A 22,811-nucleotide genomic window follows, 5' to 3' on the forward strand; every position below is an offset into this window, starting at 1 on the left:
AAGCCCGCGCCCCCCCGCACCCGCCTCCGCGCAGAGGCTGGGGGCCTGTTTATCTGGAGGCCCCCACCCCCCCTCCACCCCGGGGGGCCCGCTCCCCCCGCGCCCCGGGGAGCTCTGGGGCCAGATAAGCTGGCAGGCTGGCACGGCGCCGCGCAGCGGGGCGGAGAGGTCAGAGGAGGCGGGGGGGGCGCGCCGGGGGCGGGCTGGACCCCCCCCAACTTGACAAAACCTAATAACAGCCCGGTCTCCCCGGCGCAGCGGGCGAAGCCCCACGGGAGGGCAGAGACGTGGCAAGAGGGGACCTGCCGAGCCTGTTCTGGCCTCTGAGGCCGGGGTGGGGGGGCGGGCTGGGCGTGGGGGGGGGCCGGCGGCTGCGGCACCTTTAAGACAAGGGAGGACCCCTCTTGCCCTCGGAGAAACCAGGAAGGGAGTCGCGAGCATCATACGGGGCTTTGGCTGTACTGTACAGTTACTGTAGGGGCAGTGACGCCGCCGCCGGAGCGAGGGAGCGACGAGGGGAGAGCCAGCGAGGGGAGAGCGAGACGCGGACCCCAGAGGCGAGCGGCCAAGGAACCTAGTCCGAACTCCGGGCCCCGGCCCCGCGCGCCCCGGCCCCGGCCCGGCCCCGCGAGGTAAGTCAGCGCCCGACGCGGCCCCCAGCGCGGGGTGCAGGGCGGGGACGGGCCGGGGGCACTGCGCCCACCGCTGCTCTCTCGGGAAGGGGCGATCCCCCGAGCCGGGGACGTTCCGCAAGTTTCAGAGGAGGGGGTGGTTGGCAGCTGCCCGGAGGCGGGAGGCGCCCTGGATCCCGAGCTCGGGGAGGGGGCGCCGCCCGGGAGGGGGTTTTGGGGGCGAAGTGCACGGGTTTGTGCGGCAGCCCCCCCCCCGCCTCTGTGCATGATTTTTGGGGGCTCCCAGGCGCGCGGGGAGAGGGGGAGGGGAAGCGGGGCTGCATTGAGGGTGGGGGGAGCCGGCGTGGGGAGATAGGGGGCGCGTCGCGTGCTAAGTTTGCAGCTGGGTACTGGGGGCGCTCTTGCCCCCCGGGGGCCTATTCGGTGTTGCGTGCATACGTTGGAGTTGGCCAGGATTGAGCTCCATGGGGGATGGGGGGGAGGGGGCTGAAAAAACAGGGAGGGGGGCTTTGCAAAGGAGGGGGAAGGGGTGGGGTGTCCGGGTGGGCGGGCGCGGCCGCTGGGGCCTCTGGGCTTCGTAGTTCCCCCGCGCTTGTGGCTGGCAGGTGGCAGGCGGCTACGACTACTAGTTCCAGGGTGCTCTGCGCCCGCAGCCCGCCGCGGTCCGCGGGTAGGGGCGGTGCGGAGGAGGGGCGGTGAGCGGCGGGCTGGCGAGCCAATGACCGCGGGCCGATAGCGCGGCGCGGCTCGAGGGCGGGCCCTGCCGGTCCGGGGGCGGGGCCTGCAGCCGGGCTCCCCTTGCCGGGGGCCGGTGGCGGTCCCCGGCTTCCGGCTGCGCGGCCCGCGGGCCGGCCCCCTCCCCGCCCCGGGGCCCCTCCCCGCCTGGTTGTGTAACCGTCCCCAGCCCCCCTCCCCTCAGCCCCCCGCCCCCCGGGGGGGGGGTCACCCACCCGGCGCTCCCCGGGGAGGGCGGCGGCCCGGGCCGCCGCGAGGCGCAGGCGAGCCCGGGGATGCGCGGCCTAGTGCAGGCTGGGCCCGGGCGTGGGGGAGGCGGGCGGGCGGACCCAGATCCGGGGTAATTTGCATCGCCCTCCCCCCAGCCCGGGTGGGGATTGGCCGCCGGCGGCGGGGGGTGGCGCGGGGCCAGGCTCACTGCCGCCTCCCGGCCCCTCGGAGGGAGCCAGCCCAGCCGCAGCCGCCGCCACCGCCGCCGCCGGGGCCGGGCCCCCTCGCTGCTGCCCCGGGAAGGAGGTAGGAGCACCCCGCGCTGGCGGCGCGGTGGGGGCCGGCGGGCCGGGGCGGGGGCTGCGCGCTGCGGCCGGGGCGGGGGAGGGGGCCGCTTCCTGCCCCCGCCCGGGCCTGACTCAGCCTTGGGCGGGGGGACCGGCCTGGCCCCTTGCCCTGCCCGCGCGGCCGTCCGGCCCTGGCCCCGGGTGAGGGGACAGAGAGCACCCCTCTCCCCCGCCCGCGCCCCCAAAGCGCGTGACCCCGTCTCCTCTGGCCCGGACACCCCTCCTTCCCCTTGACGCCACCACCACGTGCGAACCCTGAGCTCGAGCAGAGGAGGGGGTAAGCTGGTGGGATCCGGCCCCCTCCCTCGCCCTCCCTACCTCCCTCCGTGGCCTAAGAACTGGCCCCCTCCCCCAGCCCCGGGCCTGGGAACCAGGCAGGGGCCAGAGCTGAGCGCTGGGGCCGGTGCACCCCCCTGGGCCCAGGCCTTTGCGGGTCCTGGCAGGCACTGTCCGCGCCGGCTGGCCGGTGGTGGGGGAGTCCAGTGGCCCGCAGCAAGATACTGCTGTCCAACCGGGCCTGGGCACCCAGTGGGCGCCTGCTGAATGTTTGGGGAAGGTAGCCAGCACTTGGCGGGGTGGCAGGGGGAGGCAGGCAACTCCTCTCTTCCCCTAGCCAGGCGGCGGAAGTGAGAGAGGTGTTGGTGCCCCTCCACCGGGTGTGCCCACCTGGCTCACCCATGGGTGGCGAGCTTGGTTTGCACCCCCCCACCCACCCACTGCCTCCCAGAGCAGGGCTGGAGCAGGCCCTGCCGGAGAGGGCGTCCAGGATTCCGTGTCAGCGCCCCCCCACCCCAAACAGGGCCAGGGCGTAACCCCGAGTGCGCCGCTCCCACACTGGGGGGGCCCTTCCCAGGGTCAGTGGATCATTTCCTACTGGGGAGTCCAGGCTGGGCTCTGCTGCTGCCCAGACCCCCAAGGCTCCAGGCTGTGGGCATTCTCCCCCGTGGGCCACCCGCAGTGGGGCCCTTAGATCACCCAGGCCTGGCACTTATCGGCTGGGCTCGGGGCTCTGTTTACCGCCAGCCATCGCTGTGGAGACGGGAGCCTGGGGGAGAAGGGGGGGGGCAGGAGCTGGTGGCTGGAAGAGCGAAGCCCTGGGATCCGCATGCTTAATGAAGGAAAGAGGAGCCATCGGGGACACTGAAATTTTAATTCGTGGGTCACTTTGGGGGGGTATTTATTATTCAGTCCTGATTGGCTGCATTGTGGCCAGTCAGCACCCTGGCCCCGGGCGGGGAGCCACACAACCCTTAGCACAGGCCTTCAGCAACGGGTGAGCAGCTGCAGGGAGCCCCTGCACCCTTTTCTTTGTGTGGCAGACTGAGGCCTCGCCGTGCTCAAGCCCCATCCACTGGGGAGAGTTCTCCAGGCAAGAGCTAGTCCTTCTGTGGGCTTTTTTCCTTCCTTCCTTTTCCCTGGACCCTTGTGATTGACCCAGAGTCGGTTGGGCTGGAGGTGGTCCCTGATGCCATGTGAGGGAAACTGAGGCCAGGAAGGAAGGCCCAATACAAGTGTGGGGCCACAGGGGCTTAGACAAGCCTGAGAACGGTGCCGAATGGGGCAGGAGTGACTGAGGCCCAGGGGAAGCAGAGAGCAGGCCAAGGTCACCCAACCAGGGCTGGGTCTCACTCTTGTGGTCCTGCCTCCCAGCTCAGGTGGTGTCTAGAGTTCTTTGCATGTTGCAGCCAAGGGGCACCTGCTCACCTGTCTTACAGAGGGCCTGGAGGTTGACTTTAGGCACCTGTCAGCCAAATGGAGCCTCTGCCCCAAGAGGATAGTGAGGCTCAGAGAGGGGAGGCAAGGTGTCCAAGGTCACACAGCAGGAGCCTCAGTGTCCCAGCGTCCCAGGACCTTCCCACCCTGTCTGAGCTGCAGCCCCACCCCTTGGCACCTTCGTCCCTGGAGACTGTGCGTGTTTTACAACCCATTATTCCTGAGGAGACCCAGGTTGCCTCACAGAGCCAAGACTTGGGGCCAGGCCCTCTGAAGCAGAGCTAGCCCAAGAAGGGGGTCCACTGGGGTTTCAGATTCCGGCCCACTTGCTCTGTGACCTTGGACAGGTCCCATGGTCTCTCAGAGCCTGAGCATCCTTCTCTGTGAAATGAGGTTACTGTGAATTCCCCCACTTACTGCCTGCAGGCCCACCTGTGTTCGCTTTCCTTCCCTCCCTCGTGGAGGAAGCACCTGGGTCAGCTTGGGGTACAGCAGAGATCCTGTTGGGGGTTATGTGTGACTATGACACCCCCCCACCTGTCACCTTGTGCTCCAGGCACCTGATAGACCATAAACTGAGCTGCCACAGCCCTGGGCAGTGGAGACCAGAGGAACAGCCTTGGGTGGGGGCCAGTGTGGTCCAGTCTCAGCCCGGCCCTCCCTTACCTCCATCTGAGGTCCACTTAGGAAGGTTGCCTCCCCTCTGCCAGCCTCAGTGTGGCCATCACTACAATGGGGAGATTACCTTTAGCCCCAAAGCGTTGTCCTGAGGATGTACTCCGTGATTCTCCAGGGATGTTTGTCTAGTGACTGCTGGGTGGTGTCAGGGCCCAGGAGAGCCCCTCCTGCGTCTCTGTTCTGAAGCCCGCCCCCCCCCCCCCCCCCGATTTCACAGGTGTCAGCTGGACTCCAGCCCAGCCCCAGGCTCCCTGAGTGACCTTAGGCAGACCTCTCCCTTTTTTTCCTGGGCTGTCATAAGGCAATTCTGAGGGGGTGTGAGAATAAGCTATCCTCAGCCCCCAAGGCCCCCAGGGTGGGGGGATTTAGTCCCCTGCTGGCACCTGGGGCAGTGTGTGTGTGGGGGCAGGTGGGTGGAGCCCTGGAAGGACTAGTTCGGCGAGATGGAGCCAGACAGATGACCTGTGTTCGAATCCTGCTCCGCCGTGCGACCTGGGCAGGTTGCCTCAGTGACCTGGCCCATGAAGTGGGGTGGTGATCACAGGTGCCACTTCCCAGAGCTGTGAGGGTTGATGCTGAGGCGACTGAGACCTGTTGGGGGAACAGCCCCGGCCCTGGGGGGTCTGAGGCCCAAGTTTCTGAAGCAACAGAGTGCGGAAGGCGCCCTTTGGAGAATCTGGCCAGAGAAGCAGGCCCTCCATCTGTCCCCCAGCAGGCCGGGAACGGCCATGGGGTGGAAGCGTCCCCACCCACGCCTTTCTGGTTCGACTGGAAAACAGGGCCCTGTCCCACCTCCTGTCAGGATGTGTTTGGTAGCCGGGAAGGGCTGAATCTGTAAGCACAGGAGCCTGGGGCCCGCATGGGCCATGTGCCCCTCTGTGCGTTTCCAGGCTGCGCCCTCCACCTGCTCAGGCTGCAGGTGGGGGCCGGGTGGTGCCTCCAGGTGACAAGCCGGCCTCTGGGGAGGGCATGAGGGAGCGATCTGGATGAAGAGAGGGGCAAGGCTCCTAGAAGTCACCCAGGCCTTTCCTGGGTATCTTGGATAAGCACGTGCAACCTGAGCTAAGGGCAGGGTAGACACTGGTGGGCTTCCATGAAGCCCAGCTTTGGTTACCCCCAGTGACAGGAAGCTTACTCCTTCCACCTCCACTGAGAACAGATCTGTCTTCTCAGGGCTTCCTCTTGAAACCTGGGCTTGGTGTCAGGGCTGCACTTCCTGGCCCACTACGGCGCTCAGAGCGTGGGAACAGGGTGGGCCTTGGCCCCACCCATGAGCTGGGGGTCAGATAGGAGCCCCATGACCTCCTAATCCCCACCCCCTCCGGTCTACACACACACACTTCCCAGTGGGCCCACAGCCTTCCTGCCTCTGGCCCTTTAAGGCCCGGGCAGGAAGCCCCTCCCCATTTAGGGCAATAAATGGACACATAAAATGGCCGAGGGCCTGTTTGCTGGTGTCTGGCCCAGAGGGAGGCCTGTGGGGACAGGCGGGCAGGGGGCCGGCCGACAGCTGGCAGCCACAGTCACCCTGAGCCGTTGGTGCCCCCCACCCCCAGACCAGGACGCTGCATTCCTGTCCCATTAAACCCCAGGCCGGGGACCGGGCCAGGCAGGGATTGGCACCAGGTCAGGGCGGGGTAACCCGTCAGGACCAACCTTGCAACACAGGCTGCCAGGCTGGGAGGGGGTGGGGGCGGCCAGGCGCTGGCCTGGCAGCCGCACCTGGGTGCCAGACTTGCTGTGTGACCTTGGGCCAGTTGCCTACCCTCTCTGGGCCCGTGTTTTTCCCTCTAGATGATGGCTCAGCTTCCTCCTGGGGCCTACCTCGCACTTCCTCGGCACATAGGAGATGGAGAGGGAGACGGATTCCCTCTGGTATAATGTTCAGGAGTGAAGTTGAAAGCCCCACCCCCATCCACAAGAGAGGAGGCGAACCACCTCATCAGGCCTTTGGGGACTGTCACTGGCACATAGTAGGTCCTAGGCCTAGGCTTGCTGAGTGGACTAGAGTGGAACCCTTTGCTACCGTCACAACTCCCAGGGAAACTGAGGTGCTTTTCTTGGCCCAAGGTCACCCAGCTTGGAGGTGGACAGACCAGGATGTGCTCCTGGGCTGCCGTGGCACATAGTAGGTGTCAGAGGTCCCCGAAGGAGTTCTCTTTTGTTCTCTCCCTGGGTGGGTGTGGGAGCCTGTAAACCCCATTAAGCTGCCCCCCTCCCTGACTCTCCTCCAGAAAGGCATCAGCTGATGGTTACCTACCTACCTGCTGCTGGCCACCCCCTTCCTGGGGGGTGTGGGTAGGAGGGGGAGGCCCGGCCCCAGCCCTCACCTTGCAACTGACCTTGGGGACTCCTCGGCCTCCTCCCCCTGCCTGTCCTGGGGCGCTACCCTGGGCTTTGCCCCCTGATGTTCTGGGGACCAGGTTTGGACGCTCCCAGCCTCACCGTGCATCCCCAGTGGATGAGTGCTGGCAGCTCAGGTCAGAGCATCTGCGTCCCAGCCTGGCCACTGCTCTGCTGTGTGACCTTGCCCTGGGTTTAGCACCCCTCTGAGCTCCTCATCTCTACAGCCTAGGCTCCAGTTAGGTCTTGAAAGTTAGGGCACCGAGGAGGGCCCAAAGCTGGCTCAGCTCCTAGCTTCCTGCTGCAGCAAATGACCCTAGGTTGGATTGGAGGTGGGACTGGCACTGGCCCCTGGTACTGGGTGTGCCTGCCAGTCAGGTGGGCAGGGCTGGGCGTGGGCTCACTCGAGTGCATAGCTCTTTGGTCTTTGGTTCCTCCTGCTGTTTGCTGCACCCCTACTGTGTGCTGCCCAGGGGAGGGCTGGGTGTAGGGGCCTGGGAGCAGCCCAAGGGGGAGGAGGGTGCCCCACCTCCAGCCCAGGAGGAGCCTGCCGAGGCCTGCCCCTCGGCCGGCCGCCGAGTCAGCACCAAACGGCCCCGGAAATCCCATGGAGGCAAGTGTGGGGGTGGAGCTGTGATGAAAGACCGTGCCTTGGGTGGGTGTGGGCCTGAGCTCAGGGACCCTGGCCGTTGAGGGTGTGGACACGGCCAGCGTGGGGGGGTGGGGCTTCCTGGAGGAGAGCGGTTTCGTTGGCTCATCATTACTGAGGAAACCGCCAATGCAGGAGCACCTACTAAGTGTCAGGTGCCGCCAGTAGGGCCTCTTAGAGCAAGGAAGGGCTCTCCCGGCGAGACCCTGCCATGGCGCACAGTGGGTGCTTAGTCATCAGTGCTTTCTGCCACCAGGACCCCACCTGACCTCCCTCTGCCATCTCACAGGGACTTCCTCCCCTTTCTTAGAGGGAGGGCCCCGAGAGGCCCCTGTGGGGACAGCGGCCTGGGGCGTGGCAGGCAGGTGGCATGAGTTCTTGGAGAGAGGGTTAAGCCAGGTGGCCAGTTTAGTTTCCAGGCCGAGAAAAGAGGCTGTGGCTTGCTGGGAAGTGTGTAGGGGAGGGTTGGGGGACCACCAGCCTCTCGCCTCTGTGGGTTCCTGGGTCAGCCTCGCTGGGTGCTCTCGGCCTGGCTTCTTTCTAGCTGTCTCTGGGCCTCAGTGTTCTCATCTGTGAATGGGGCTCATGCTGCTTTCTTGGGGGCTTCCCTTGACCTGCATCACCCCAGGCCTTGCCCTTGGGAGGAAGGTCTCACGTGATTTGTTGTTGTTCAGTTGCCAAGTTGTGTCTGACTCTTTGCGACCCCAGAGACTGCAGCACACCAGGCTCCTCTGTCCTCCACTATTTCCCAGAGTTTGCCCAAATTCATATCAGATGATTAGCTGGGGAAATAAGAGGCCCCAGCTGGGAAAGGGGAGGGACTCGGACCCCCAGACCCAACCCAGACCCAAGGACTGACCCACACAGCAGGCTGTGTGCGCTTGGCCTGGGTCTTCCAGCTGGTGGAGACCCAGGCCCAAGGCTTGATCCATCTCCCCAGGATGGGTTCAAGGACGGAGCCTGCTCCTTTCCAACTGGGTGACTTTGCACTTGAAGTAGGTCTGCACCAGCGCCTGGCCTGGTGGGGAGGTGGGGGTGGAGTGGCCATGGCAGGGGTGAGTCACTTGGACCAATTCAGGTCTCGACCTAGAGGCCCCAGGAGGCACCTGAAGGGACACTGGCAGGCAGGGCAAGGGTGGCCATCTTGGCGTGTTGGTGGCCTGGATCAGAGGAGGGGCTGAGGCCGGTCTGATCCGGAGGCCCATCTGCCCACTTGCTCCCAGGGGCCCGGGGCCAGACGGCAGATGGTGGCAGGGGGTGGGAGCCGCCACAGGGGGCTCTGCTGAGGCCTCCTGTGGCCGAGCCTTGGATGGGGTCGCGCCCCCCACCCCCCATCCTCCTGCTCCCAACAGCCACATCTGAGCCTCCCCCCGCACCCACCGCGGACTGGCGGAACAGAGGGGGGAGCTGAGCAGCTGGTGCGGTCGGCGGGAAAGAGGGCGGGCCGTGGAGAGAGGCGTCCCGGGAAGTGTACTGGCTGCCTGCGCGCCACACAAAGGCCTCTGTGTCGGCCTCAAGGCCCGGACCCTGCTCCCAGGCCGGCCCTGGGTCCTTGGGACTGGCTGGGCCAGCCGCCTGCATCCCGCAAGAGGCCTACCTAGCAGGAGGGATCGGGTTAGACCTGAGCTGGGTCACTCGGCTGGGGGTCCCGGGGAGGCTGAGGACGGCTGGATTCAGGCTCTCTCCCCAGGGACAAGCGGGGGCTCAGTCCTGAAAGCAGGCCAGCTGGGCCCAAGGAATGTGGGTTTTGTTGGGTGGCTCTGGGCAGCCAGGGGTTCCCCGGAGAGGGTGGAGGATGGGAACAGGAGCCAGGGGGTTGCACAAGCGTCCGAGTGGGTGGATGAGTCACAGCCCAGGGGAAGGCGGAAAAAAGGAGGGGGGGAGAGGGGCGAGATGAGTCCCCCTCTGGCCGTGCTCCGCCAAAGGCTTCTGCCCATTTGACAGATGGGGAGACTGAGGCCTTAAAAGCGGCAGAGTCTTGTCCTAGGCTAACAGTGCAGACAGGGTGGCCAAAAGGAGAGGAACTGGCTGGGCAGGAGGTGGGTAGGAGGCCCCTGGCCCCCCATTACTCCTTGACAGGGTCAGCTCAAGTAGGCAGGGAGGAGCATCTGACAGTGGCCTCGTTCCCCCCAGTTATTCACTGCAAGGGCTGAGCCACGTCCTGGGGGTCCACATGGCAGGAAGGGGTTCCTCCTGCAGAGTCGTGGCCCCACCCCACCAGGGCACACCCGTGGCCCCCATGGTTCTGGCCAGGTCCCCAGGTCTTGGCCTCACCCCTTCCTGCTGACTCAGAGCCCCCCCAAGAGAACTGGGCCTGACCAAGCAGCAGGAGGGAGGGTTAGGGAGGCCAAGGGGTCGGGCAGGGTTGGACAGCCACACCGTTTGGGTAATGGCTCTTGGGTCAGGCACCCTGGGTTTGAATTGAGGAGCAGCCACGGGGCCCTGGGACTCCCTGAGCCTCACTTTCTCACCTCTGCAGGAGAGACCACGCTGCCTATGGGACTGCTGGGCGCTCAGCCAGGACGGCACACAGTGGGTGCCTTATGTCACCATCCCCGCCTCCTAGAGAGCGGGTGGGCAGAAGCCTGTGCTCAGATTCACTAGGATGCAACTCATGCTGGGCATTTATTGAGCACCTTCTGTGCACTCCCACACCACTTCAAACTGTCCCTCAGCTGGGCTCTCCCATCCATTAAAGAGGGGAGGGGCCTCATGTTCATCTCTGAAGCACCGGGCTGGGTTTCGCCAGTGTCATCTCATAGTGATGACCACGGACCACAGACCATCCTAATGCAGAGCCAGGGAAACTGAGGCTGGGGTGGGGGCACTACTCTCCAAGGGTCCTGCTGCCCGGCCAGTTGGCCCCATCCATACCCCCCCACTCTCCACCTCCGACCCTCACGACCGCTCCTTCCTTCCTGGTGCTGCAGGTCTCGGCGCGGAAGATGGCTGGCGGCGTGGACGGCCCCATTGGGATCCCGTTCCCCGACCACAGCAGTGAAATCCTGAGTGGACTCAACGAGCAGCGGACACAGGGCCTGCTGTGTGACGTGGTGATCCTGGTAGAGGGCCGCGAGTTCCCCACGCACCGCTCGGTGCTAGCCGCCTGCAGCCAGTACTTCAAGAAGTTGTTCACATCAGGCGCCGTGGTGGACCAGCAGAACGTGTACGAGATCGACTTCGTCAGCGCTGAGGCGCTCACGGCCCTCATGGACTTCGCCTACACGGCCACGCTCACTGTCAGCACGGCCAACGTGGGCGACATCCTCAGCGCTGCCCGCCTGCTCGAGATCCCCGCTGTGAGCCACGTGTGCGCTGACCTCCTCGACCGGCAGATCCTGGCAGCCGACGCAGGCGCCGATGCCGGGCAGCTGGACCTCGTAGATCAAATTGATCAGCGAAACCTCCTTCGCGCCAAGGAGTACCTCGAGTTCTTCCAGACCAATCCCATGAACAGCCTGCCCGCCACCGCGGCCGCCTCCTTCCCATGGTCTACCTTTGGCGCATCCGACGATGACCTGGATGCCACCAAGGAGGCCGTGGCTGCCGCCGTGGCCGCCGTGGCTGCTGGCGACTGCAATGGCTTGGATTTCTACGGGCCTGGCCCCCCGGCTGAGCGGCCCCCAGCCGGGGATGGGGATGAGGGCGACAGCAACCCAGGTCTGTGGCCAGAGCGGGATGAGGATGCCCCAGCAGGGGGCCTCTTCCCAACCCCTGTGGTCCCGCCATCCACCGCCACACAGAACGGCCACTATGGCCGGGGCGGGGAGGAGGAGGCGGCCTCACTGTCGGAGGCAGCCCCAGAGCCAGGCGACTCTCCGGGTTTCCTGTCAGGCGCGGCTGAGGGCGAGGATGCGGATGGGGCTGATGCGGACGGGCTGGCGGCCAGCACGCTGCTGCAGCAGATGATGTCGTCGGTGGGCCGGGCGGGGGCGACCACAGCGGGGGACAGCGACGAGGAGTCACGGGCGGACGACAAGGGCGTTGTGGACTACTACCTGAAGTACTTCAGCGGCGCCCACGACGGGGACGTCTACCCGGCCTGGTCACAGAAGGTGGAGAAGAAGATCCGGGCCAAGGCCTTCCAGAAGTGCCCCATCTGCGAGAAGGTCATCCAGGGTGCCGGCAAGCTGCCGCGCCACATCCGGACCCACACGGGCGAGAAGCCCTACGAGTGTAACATCTGCAAGGTCCGATTCACCAGGTGAGTTGGCGCCTCCGTGGTGGGGAGTTGGGGTGCTTCCCGGGGGCTCCTGGTCCAGTGGCCGCACACGGCCCCCACGCCATCACGTGTGCACACACACGTTCACATCCTGCCTCCATGTGCAAAAACACCCTACAAGGGTGCCTACTCCATTGGTGCACCCCCCACCCCTGTGTGCCTGTCAAGAGAGCCTATGACGGGAGTGGGCACACAGCGCCTAAACAGGCTGACCCCTTAAACCTAAAGTGTGCCAGGTGGTGCCAAAATGTGTGAGGCTGGAAGGAAGAGCCCAAGGAGCAGCTCTTCTTTCTTTTCTAAAATATTTTTATTTATTGCATCGGGTATTAATTGCATCATTCAAATCTTTCTTTTTGGCGCACGGATTCTCTAGCTGTGGTGCTCATGGCCTCAGGAGTTCTGAGGCATGTGGGATCCTAGTTCCCCAACCAGGGACCAAACCCACGTCCCGGGCATTGCAAGGCAGATTTTTTTTTTTTTTTTGCAAGGCAGATTCTTAACCACTGGACCACCAGGGACATCCCTGGCATAGCTCTTCTTCTTTTTCCCTGTGGTGGTTCTTCTCCAGACTGGAGAATCTGGGCCTTGGGAGAACACCACAGCCCTACTGGGAGCAGGGCGCTCTGGTTGCTGTGTTTAACTTACAAGCCTTCCATGAGCCCAGGGAACCTGCTTCATTCAGCCAACATGTATGAGTGCCTGCTGGGTGCCAGGTCCTGTTCTCAAAGTAGAGACATACCAAAATCCCCATGGGGGTGATGGGCATATGCAAGATATGACCACAGAATTGATAACATGAGTTGGTGGAAAATTCTAGGGAGGAAAAGAGCAGAGAACCGGGCAAGAGGGCAGCTGTGGGTGCTGCCCACCACAGGGAGGCTTCCCCGAGGACTGAGACCTAAAGGAGGAGAAGGCAGGAGTCACAGGGAGAGGGGAAGGGAAAGGCAGAGAGGGAAGCGCCAGTGCAAAGGCCCTGAGGCTGGTTCAGCTTACAGAATGGGCTACAGCCAGTGGAGGAAGAAGGGCACAGGGGTCACTGGGCTTGGTCCCTGGAGAGGAGGTGTCTGAGGCTAGGTTTTAGGAGTCCAGAGGTGACAGGCTGGGCTTTGTGGGTCAGCCCAATGGAGGCGGGGGACTGGCTGGTGTGCAGGGGCCTTGCCAGGCTGGGTGACTCAGCATCACCCCCTACCCTCATCCGCGCTGGGGTTCCCCCAGCCACGCCCACCCAGGCTGAAGAAAGAGGCTATTGTCCCAGCTTCCCAACCCCACCCCATGGGGGTAGAATCTGGGGGCTGACCCCTGGCCCAGTACCCGGGCCCCCTCCCCAGCAGGCCAGGAGAGGAGGGTGTGGCTGGGACTCCAGGACTCAGGAGTGCCAGGCAGGGGCAAAGGGCACTGGCTGGGAGGCAAGCCACCTGGATGGTGGCTTGGCTTCCCCTTTTGGTGAGATTGGGGTGCTGGTGGTCTTGGGGTCCTTCCTCTCCCTCCAGACATGGGGAGGATGGACTGGGATAGCTGGGGTCCTGCCCTCAGGATCTCTGAGCCTGGGAGGAACAGCTTGGAGGAGACCTAGCAAGCCCGAGTCTGTAAAGGTAATACCCCCACCCCACCACCCATCCCGCCAAGGCTCAGTTTCATCTAATCTGGAGTTCTCCGGGCCGCCCCACATTCAGCATGGGGCTGATTCTGTTTACTGATTCCCTCAGTCAGGGAAACTGAGGCATGGAGCATCTTCCTCCCGTATGCCCACCTGGCTCCTCTCTGCCCACCCCCAGGGCCCCAGCTCCCACCCCTCCCTCCAGGCCGGGGAGCCTAGGGGCCCCTCTGAGTCACACTAGAGAGTTGAGTAAGCGGGGCCTGTGGCGGCCGGGGCTATAATTACCCGGGCCGGGGCTTGAAGTGATGAAACCCAGGCTGCCTCCACCGCCCACTGCACCTTGGCGCAGCCCCCAACCCTCTGTGCAACTCAGGGCAATTCACTTCCCCTCTCTGAGCTTCTAAGCCTCAGTTGGAGAAATCTCTCTGTGGTGCTAGAATAGTCTGAGTCCCTCCTGTTCCCTCCATGACGTGGCCCCAGGATGTGAGCAGGGCACCTGGGAGGCCATGTTAGTGGGCTCTGAGCAGGCAGAATGGGGAGCACCTGGCAACTGCCATCGTCTTCCTGGTGACAGCCTCAGTTAATCTAGGGAGCACTGAGTTCATTATGGCCCAAATTCTGTTGGCTCATGTGAGGGTAACAGGCCAGAGAGTAGTCAAGGGTCTGGTTGCATAGGGCCAGGATTTGATCCTCAGGACAGCAAGGAGCCTAGAAGAGTTAGAACAAGCAGGGACATCAGCTCTCTGAGTGATGCCAGAGGAAGAGACTTGGGACTGAAAGAGGCCAGGTGGCGGCAGGGGATGGGTGCAGGCCTTTGTCTTGGGGTTGGGAAAGACTTCCTGGAGGCAAAGGGGCATTTCATGTGGGGTTTTGAAGGATGAGTAGGAGTCTGTTAGTCCTGGCACTAAAGAAGTTCTCAGTCTGGTAGACATCAGAAGGGAGAGACCCAGAGGGACTCCATAGAGTGCAAGAGTCTGCAGCAAGGAGCAGGTCAGATGCTTGCCGGAGCTCTGGAGATCCAGGTCCCTGCCCCTGCCTTGTGGATTCCTGCCTGGAATCCACCCCCATCAGTATGAACCAGCATAGTGCAATAGAAATACCATGTGAGCCACCTCTGTGACTTTGCATTCTCTGGCAGCCACGTTTTCAAAGAGTAAAAGGAATAGGTGAAAGTAATCTTAATCATATTTTGCATAGTCTGTTAGTTCCATTTCAACATATGATTAATAAGCAAAATTATAAATGAGATATTTCATATCACTTTGAGTAAAGGAAGTCTTCAGAATCTGGGGTGCCTTTTGCACTTGTTGTACACCTTACTTTGGACCAGTCACATTTCAAGAGCTCAGCAGGACAGAGCAACACTTGCACCATGGTAACCCCAGAACTAATGAGATGATCAGTTTTGTAGGCCAGAGGTCCCAGGCTGAGCCTAGTCCACACTGCTGTTTGTGGGGTGAGAGGGGCAGGGAGGGACCCTGGAATCATACCCTGCTCTCATGGCTCACAGTTCAGACAGGGAGACAGACGAGAAACAAGATGGTAGCGTGAGGGAGCAAGAGTGAAGGAGTCTGGTTGGGCCTCTCTGAGAAGGTCACATTTGGGCCAAAATTCAGTTGTGAGGATCTGGGAGGAAAAACAGTGCTCTGGTCGTGAGAGCAGCATGTGTGAGGGCCCTGATGTAGGCTCGTGGTTCTTGGTGTGCTGGGGTCATAGCCAGGAAGCCAGCATGGCCAGAGTGGAGTGAGGCAGGGGAGGGGGGATTTGGCCGGAACTGGGGGGTTGGGGGACTTGGTTACTGCTATGACCAACTGCCCTGGATTTCCAGTGACCCAGGGGTTTCCCAGGACAGAGATCTTTCAGAGCTAAAACCAGGACTATTTAGCCCTCTCAGTCACCAATCCCTCCAGCACCCACGGCATTCTGTCTTGTTCTCTGGAGCATTTTCAGCACCTGGAACAGGGCTTCCCTGGTGGCTCAGATGGTAAAGAATCCACCTGCGATGCAGGAAACCCTGGTTTAATCCCTGGGTGGGGAAGATCCCCTGGAGGAGGGCATGGCAACCCACCCCACTATTCTTGCCTGGAGAGTCCCATGGACACAGGAGCCTGGCGGGCTACAGTCTATAGGATCACAAAGAGTCAGACACGACTGAGTGATTAAGCATGCACGCACTCAGCAGGCTTAAATACCTGTAGTGTGAAGCTATGCGTCTGCCACTGGGCAGAACCCTAGGCAGGAGAGAGGCGTCTTCCCTTCCTTCTTCTATGGATAAGAAAGGGGTTTCAGTGGGACTTCCCTGGTGGTCCAGTGGTTAAGACTCCAAGCTTCCACTGCAGGGGGGCACAGGTTTGATTCCTGGTTGAGTAGCTAAGATCTTGCAGTGCAGCCAAAAACAAAAGGTGAGGGGTTTCAGTGGGACTTTCCTGATGGTCCAGTGGTTAAGAATGCTCTTGCCATCTTGCCATCTCTGGTGAGTGAGCTGATCCAGCAGTGTTGACAAAAAAAGAAAAAGGGTTTTAGAGGTTCGGCTGTTGTCCCAAGGCCACACAGCCAGCAGGGTTGAGGCCCTTTTTACACCTTCGTGGGTTCCTCAGTGCTGTTCTCAGAATGAGGACCTAAACCTGCTCACCGTGTTCCGCTGCGGTGCCCTCCCCGCCCCCCCAACCCAGGGTGCAGCCCATCTTTTCATGAAGGTCCCAGTTTCCCGCTGCAAGGCTAGTGGGGCGGGCTGGGCAGGGCTGCCATCCCGGGAGGGGGTCTGCCCTCCGGCGCCCCTGCTGACCCTCGGCCCGTCCACAGGCAGGACAAGCTCAAGGTGCACATGAGGAAGCACACGGGCGAGAAGCCGTACCTGTGCCAGCAGTGCGGGGCGGCCTTCGCGCACAACTACGACCTGAAGAACCACATGCGCGTGCACACCGGCCTGCGGCCTTACCAGTGCGACAGCTGCTGCAAGACGTTCGTGCGCTCCGACCACCTGCACAGACACCTCAAGAAGGACGGCTGCAATGGCGTGCCCTCGCGCCGTGGCCGCAAGCCCCGAGTGCGGGGCGGGGCGCTCGGGGGGCCCGACCCCGCTCCAGCCGCGGGGGCCCCCGCGCCCCCACCACCTGGCGCCCCCGCCCCGCCGGGCTCGCCCGAAGATGACACCGCCACCGCCGCGCGGCGCAATGGCCAGGAGAAGCACTTTAAGGACGAGGACGAGGAGGAGGACGAGGCCAGCCCCGATGGCCTGGGCAGGTTGAATGTAGCGAGCGCCGCAGGGGGAGGCGACGGGGGCTCCAGGGCCACCACCGCCGACGGCAGCTTCGCGGCTGGACTCGCTTGAAAAACCAAAAAAAAAAAAAAGCAAAACAGAAACCCGAGAAAGAGAGAGAGAGCAAATCACCCACCACCCCCCAAAAACACAAAAAAAGAAAATCTATCTATATACAGATATCTATATCTATATATATATATATATATATACAGATATATATATATGAAGCGTCACAGAATCTAGGGTAGTGCTTTTCTCCGATTTTCTTCTTCATGACCGTTCTCCCCCTCCATGGGGACCCTTGCCCCACCCGCACCCCACCCCCAGCCCCCAGCCCCGCTTCTCCCCCACCCCATCGATGGCTTTTGGGGCTTGGTTTGGGGTTTTTGTGGGACACAAGGATTCTGAACTCCCTGGGTGACCCCCCCCCCCCCACCACCACCACTGCCACCAGGTTTGGGGTCTGGGGTCCCATCTGAGGCCTGATCAGGATCCCAGGTCCCGGCAGGGGTGAGGGTGGTCTCGGGAGAAGCCGGGGACCCAGGTGGTCTTTTCTTTTCCTTCCCTCACTGGTTTCTAGAGTCTTTGAGACAAGACCTTAAAAAATGATTTCTGTCCGCTGTGAGTGGACGTTAAAATGGCCCCATCCCCACCCCCACCCTCCTTCCTCAGGGCACTTCCTAAGTGGGGGTCTCCCCCTCCATCTCTCCGACTGCCTCCCTGCCTCCCATTCCTGCCTGTGGGCCCCCATTATGTCCTGGCCACTGAACACAAATCTATTTCCAGGCATGGACAAAGGGAAGAAGATGGGAAATGGGGGGATGCCAGGGTGACTCCCCAAGGGCCCCCGCCGCCTTCCTTCACGGCACTTACAACCTGGCGGGACCCAATGGGCCACCACTCAGGGCGTCCCTGCCACCCCCTGTCTTCATCCCCCTAACCCCATGAGATGCTTGGAGATTGGAAACTATTTGTCTTCACCCACTCCCCTCCCCAGCCCTCTCCCAGTTTTTAAAAGCACTTTTTATTAGATTTTTTTTCCCTCTTTTCCTCCTCAAAGACAAAATTTATATATAGATATATATATATATATAAAATATACTTTTCCTCAGAGGAGTGGACGATAGTGAGGGGGTGAAGGAGCCAAGAGCAGGAACCCAGGGTCTCACAGTGTCAGGGATGGGGGAGCTAGAGTGTCCAGAAGTTCCAGTGTCACAAAAAGCAATAAAAACAAGATTTTACAAAAACGAAAGAAAAAAAACAACAAGACAACCAACCACAAATAGGAGTCTTGGCACTTTGTAACAGAACGGGTACTACACTTTATCTTAATTTAAAAAAAAAATGTTTACAAGTTGCAACCAACTTCTATGAAAAGTCAAAAAGACAAAAAAAAAAAAAAAAACGAGCGAGAGAGAGAGCGAGCGAGCGAGAGAGAGAGCAAACAAATTCCTAAAAGTCGATTTATTTTTGTACAAAATAATAAAAAGACAAACCCACCACAGACGTAGAATCCACTTCTGTTCCCCGAGTTGAGCAAAGGGGGTCAGGAAGTCACGGGCGAGCGAGGGCAAAGCCTTCTAAGGCATTTGTGCTTTACCACAGGGGCTTGCCTTCAGGCAGGACTGTGGGGTTTTTGTGTTTCTGCCGTGTCCCCCCACCCCCACCCCACCAACCCGCCCCCTCCCCCTTCTGTCCCTTTTTTGGGTTCTGATTTTGAGATGTCTCATCAACTGCTAGCCATACAGTGGCCACCGTTGTCCGCGGGGACCCTCCTTACCGACTCCCCAGCTCAGGGATGGGCCCGAGAGAGGGCTGGCCTTCCAACCAGCCAGAGCATTCCTGTCTCCCTGCCCTTGTCCCCACGCACATACACACCCCCGCCCTTGCTGTCCCCCAACCTCCAACATGGCCGCCCTTCCTGTGGCCACCGGGGAGCTGCCATCTTGGATCAACAATCCCCGTCGAGGTGGGCAGCAGGGGGCCCCACCTCCAGGGCCTTAGATCTCCCCATGCACCCCTCTTTTTACTCAAAGGCACTGACTGTAATTGGGGACTGGCACCTGCCTCCCCCCAGCCTCTGGCCCCCACCCTCCCAAAGGCCCGGTGTTGACCGAGCCACAGGCCACGGACTGGGGCCAGGGCTGGGGAGACCATGTTGCCAGAGGCCAGGGCACCCTTCCCCCAAACCCCTAACTCCCTGTCGCATATGCAACCCTAGCGTGGGACCCTGTAAATAGACACTGCTGAGCTGAGACCCTTCCTAGTCAAAGCCCGAGGTGCAGGGGCATCCCTGCCCCGCCCCCCCCACCACTTCCAGCCACTGGCCCGTCATCCCTCACCCCTCTGTTCTGTGACAAACCCCATCTTGTTCTTGTTTTTAAAGGGAAGCTTTTAAAGAAGGCAACTTTCATCATTGTTTCTACAGGATAGTTTTTGTTTCCTCCTGCTCCCCCTAACCCCCGAGCCCATCAGCCCCCCAAATGTCTCAGGACACCCCCTCCTGAGGGGGGTGGCAGGGGAGCCCAGGGCCGGGTGGCCCCGTCCACACCCCAGTGTCCTGAGGCGAGCTCAAGTGCCCAGGCCAGGGACCCCCACCCCACCCCACCCCAGCTCCCAGAGAGGTTCCCTGAGGGGCTCAGCCCTCTCCAACACACCCCCTCGCAATAAAACCAACTGAAAAATCACAGCTGTCATCCTGGCCAGGGGGGTGACCTGACTTAGGGGAATACTGGCCTCTAGGACTACGGGGTGGGGAGGAGGGGCCAAGGGCTGAACCCCCTGCCGAGCACACTTTAACACAAACCTCCTTGGGAATTGCACTAAATCCTTGCCCCTAGCTCTGCGCTCAGCTTCCGCCAGCCCTGCCCACCCACTCCGCCTTAACCCCCCCTCTTGCCGCCCGCCCGCTAGCCTGTCTCGGGGGGCCACAGCATCTGCATGGGCCCAAAGCCGGGACCCCACCCCCACCCCCCCAGCTCAGCCCCCTACCCCCAACTCCGCGCAATCACATACTGTATATAGACGTGGATCAATTTTATTTTTATTCTTTAAATTAAGGTCGTGATAAAGTGTTGCCAAAGATAACTGCTGAATTCTCGCGTTTCAGGAAAACAAACAAACAAAAAACTATTTGAGGGGGAACGTGCTGACTGTTCAGAAAGGACACAGCAAAAAGTTTTTTTGTTTGGTTGTTTTTTTTTTTGTGGTTTCTTTTTTTGGGGTGTTTTTTTTTTTTTTTTTTAACTGCCTGGTAAAAAAAAAAAAAAAAGAAAAAAAGAAAAACAGCGAAATTGTTATTTCCATCATCTTGGTGAAGCTGAGTGGATGTGTGTGTGTGCGTGTGTGTGTGAGAGTGAGGTCCGGGCACAGGGAGAGCTCCAGGCGGGGGCTCTGGGGGCACCCCGGGGTTGGGGGCAGCGGTGGGCCTGGCAGGATGGTGGGGGCCAGAACCCTCACCTGGAGCAGTCTCGAGCCTGCAGGACCAGAGAGAGAGAGAGAGAGAATTAGCATACTTGCTGCTGCTCCCTGGCTAGCCCCTCACCTTGATCCCCACCCCGCCTTTTGAGATTAAGAGAAAAAAATAAAAAAGAAAAAAAAAACTTAAAAACCAGTGAATGTAAAGTGCCGGACCAGGCCCAGCCTGGCAAGGGTGTGGGTCTGGGCCTGTACCCAGGCAGGCTCCCCCGGGGCCATACCAAAGTCTGCCCCCCCACCATGACCGGCTCGCCCAGGAGACCCCTCATGGCCCTCCTGTCTTGTCACCCTGTTTGTACCTGGCTGTCCCTTTCCTTTATTCTAAGGGAGTGGGGTCTTGGGTGGGGGGAGGAGCGAGCCCCCAGCCCCTTAGAGGGTCTTCTGGGGGAGTCTTTGCACTACTGAGATCCATCTCATCCCATGTGGTGGGACAGAGGCAGGGGCCCCTCCAGGACCAAGGCAGTTCAGGAAGCCAGGATTGTAGGAGGTGAGAAACAGAGAGACTGAAAGGAAGAGCAGGAGAAAAAAATAAAAATCCACACAAAAAAGCAAAAATCCTATTTTTTGAGAAAGAAAGATATTTATATTTGCAGTTTTATTTTAAAAAGTTATTTAAGCTGAGGAAGCAGCCTTCCTGGAGCGGGAGTAGGGGGATGTTGGCTGGTGCAGGACGGGTCAGGGCCTGGGGCACCCCAGGAGTGATAACCTCAGAGTAAGACTAGCTCGCACTAAATATATAGATTTACAGGGGGATGGGGGCAGGGCTGGGGAGGGAGGGGTCTGGGGAGACCCCCATCCCGCAGCTGGAGCTGCCTGAAGGCTGTGGCCACGGGTTTCCCCTGCCCCACCCGGGCCCACAGACATGAGGTGCCTTGGACTTTGGGGGGCCAGGCCTGGTGGAGCAGGGCGGGGTGGCGCCCTCGGGGGGCACAGAGCACAGAGCAGACATTCCAGAGACTGTATTTGAGAGTCTTTATAAAGTGTGGGAGATTAAAAAAAAAAAATCAATTGATAAAAATGCACTTTTTGGGGGTGGGGAGGGAGAAGCTTTAAAAGTAATAATAATAAAAAAACAAAAAGACAAAAGATGATGAAAAACTAGACAAAAAAATCATTTTTCTTGTACATAAAAAAAACCACTAAACGCAGCCTGTTATGACCGCTGCTGTCTCAGTTGCCTGATTTTGATGTTCTTTGTGTTTTGTTGCGGGCCGGGGAGTGGGGAGGGAGACAGGGGAGTGGGGCTGGGGGCTGGGGGGCCCCTTCCCTAGGGCCTGGGCCCCTTGTCCACACTCCTTGGGGGATCTGCCTATTCGAGTTCCTTAAGCTCAACCTGACCCTTCCTGCCAGGCCTGGGTGCAGTGACCTGGATGCAGTGACCCCATCTCTGGGCTCCTAGGGAGGGGTAGGTGTCACCAGCAGTGCCAGACCCGGGAACCCCTACAGAGGAGGTGACATGTACCCCCCAGGCACGGGTGGGTGGCACCAGGAAGGGACCTGAGGGATGGTGAGGGCAGGGGTGTACAGGGAGAACTGGCTAGGCAGGCTCCTTGGTCACCTGCAGGGTTTCTGGAGGCCCTGGGTGGGGTGGCCTTGGCCAGGGAATCCCAAGTCTTCCAGAGGGCCCTGCTGACATGCTCCAATATCTCAGCTGACCGCTCCCCCTACATTTCATGGTGGGGGAGTCAGGCCAGGGCCCACTCACTGGGGAGGGGGCCGTCAAAAGGCTTCAGCCCCCACCTCTGGTTCAGGGCCCTGGGAGGGTCCTTCCCACTCCTGTCTCCTAGACTCACTGGAGCCAGCAGGGCTGGGGTGGGGGTAGGGTGATGGAGGGGCCACCATGACCTGGGAGGCCCTGGCTGGGAGGTTGCAGAGTGATGATTCCAGGGGTCTTCCACCAGTGGTGAGGTCACTTACCTATCTGTGCTCACGTGGACCCAGGCCTCCAACTTGGGCTGGGTGGGGTTGGGGGTTAGGGGTTCCATGGCCAGATCCCACAGGGACCTGAGCCAGCCATGAGAGAGACTGGAGGCCTCTGATGAGGACGGTGAAGGACGATGGCTCTACAGCTCCTCGGCCCAGGAGGGCATCTTCACTCAGGCTCCCCTGCCTCCCATGCTGCGAGAAGTCTTGCCGTGTTCAGAGAACTGTGCAACCATCCCCTCCATCTAGTTCCAGAACATTCTCACCACCCCATCAAGACACCCCTCCCCACTTGAGCACTCACTACCTATGCCCCTCTCCCACCCCGGGTGCCCACCCTGTCTTTGTGGATCTGCCTGTTCTGGATGTTTTATGTAAATGGAATCACACACTACGTGGTCTTGTGTGTCTGGCTTCTCTCACTGACCATCCTGTCCTCAAGGTTCATCCGCATTGTGGCGAGTGTCAGTGCTTCGCTCCTTTTTAAGGTCGGATCATTTTCCACTGGCCTTCCCTGCTGTCTCAGTGGTAAAGAATCTGCCTGTAGCATAGGAGACTCAGATGTGGGTTTTGGTCCCTGGGTCTGGAGGATTCCCTGGAGACTGTGGCAACCCACTCCAGTATTCTTGCCTGGAGAATCCCTTGACAGAGGAGCCTGGCGGGCTACCGTCCATGGGGTTGCAAAGAGTCATACACGACTGAAGTGACTTAGCACCCGCATAATCCACTGTGGATGGAGTGCATGGTGTGTGTCTGTCCATCTGTTGACAGACATCTGGGTTGTTTCCCAACCACCTTTTGGCTGTTGTGAATCATGCTGCTATGACCACACAAACACTTATGTACCAGTGTTTATGTGAACCTGTTTTCATTTACCTTGCGGGAAGACACCTGAGCAGAGCCATTGGGCCAGATGGCAACCCTGGCCGGGGCTCTCCCACTGCGGCTGCTCCAGGGCCTCACTTCTCCCTGATCCTTGCTGACTAGCCATCCTAGTGGGGATGAGGAGCACATATTCCCGTT

The 22,811-nt window shown here is 60.8% G+C and overlaps 1 protein-coding gene across 3 annotated transcripts; it reads left to right on the top strand.

The window, feature by feature from the left end:
- The first annotated feature begins 394 nt into the window (after nt 1-394).
- On the top strand, nt 395-21,047 carry ZBTB7A (zinc finger and BTB domain containing 7A). Of its 3 annotated transcripts, none has more exons than NM_001191247.3 (3): nt 395-632; nt 10,238-11,511; nt 15,929-21,025. In NM_001191247.3, the coding sequence occupies exons 2-3, from the start codon at nt 10,253-10,255 to the stop codon at nt 16,455-16,457; spliced, it is 1,788 nt and encodes a 595-aa protein (NP_001178176.1). In that variant the 5' UTR covers nt 395-632; nt 10,238-10,252; the 3' UTR covers nt 16,458-21,025. The 3 variants fall into 3 exon arrangements, with proteins under 3 accessions (NP_001178176.1, XP_024850480.1, XP_024850479.1); XM_024994712.2 differs by lacking the exon at nt 395-632 and adding an exon at nt 1,787-2,201 and having other exon boundaries at nt 15,929-21,047; XM_024994711.2 differs by lacking the exon at nt 395-632 and adding an exon at nt 1,787-1,883 and having other exon boundaries at nt 15,929-21,047.
- The last annotated feature ends 1,764 nt before the right edge of the window (nt 21,048-22,811 follow it).

This window comes from Bos taurus, chromosome 7 (genome assembly GCF_002263795.3).
Source record: "Bos taurus isolate L1 Dominette 01449 registration number 42190680 breed Hereford chromosome 7, ARS-UCD2.0, whole genome shotgun sequence".
Taxonomy (NCBI): Eukaryota; Metazoa; Chordata; class Mammalia; order Artiodactyla; family Bovidae; genus Bos; species Bos taurus.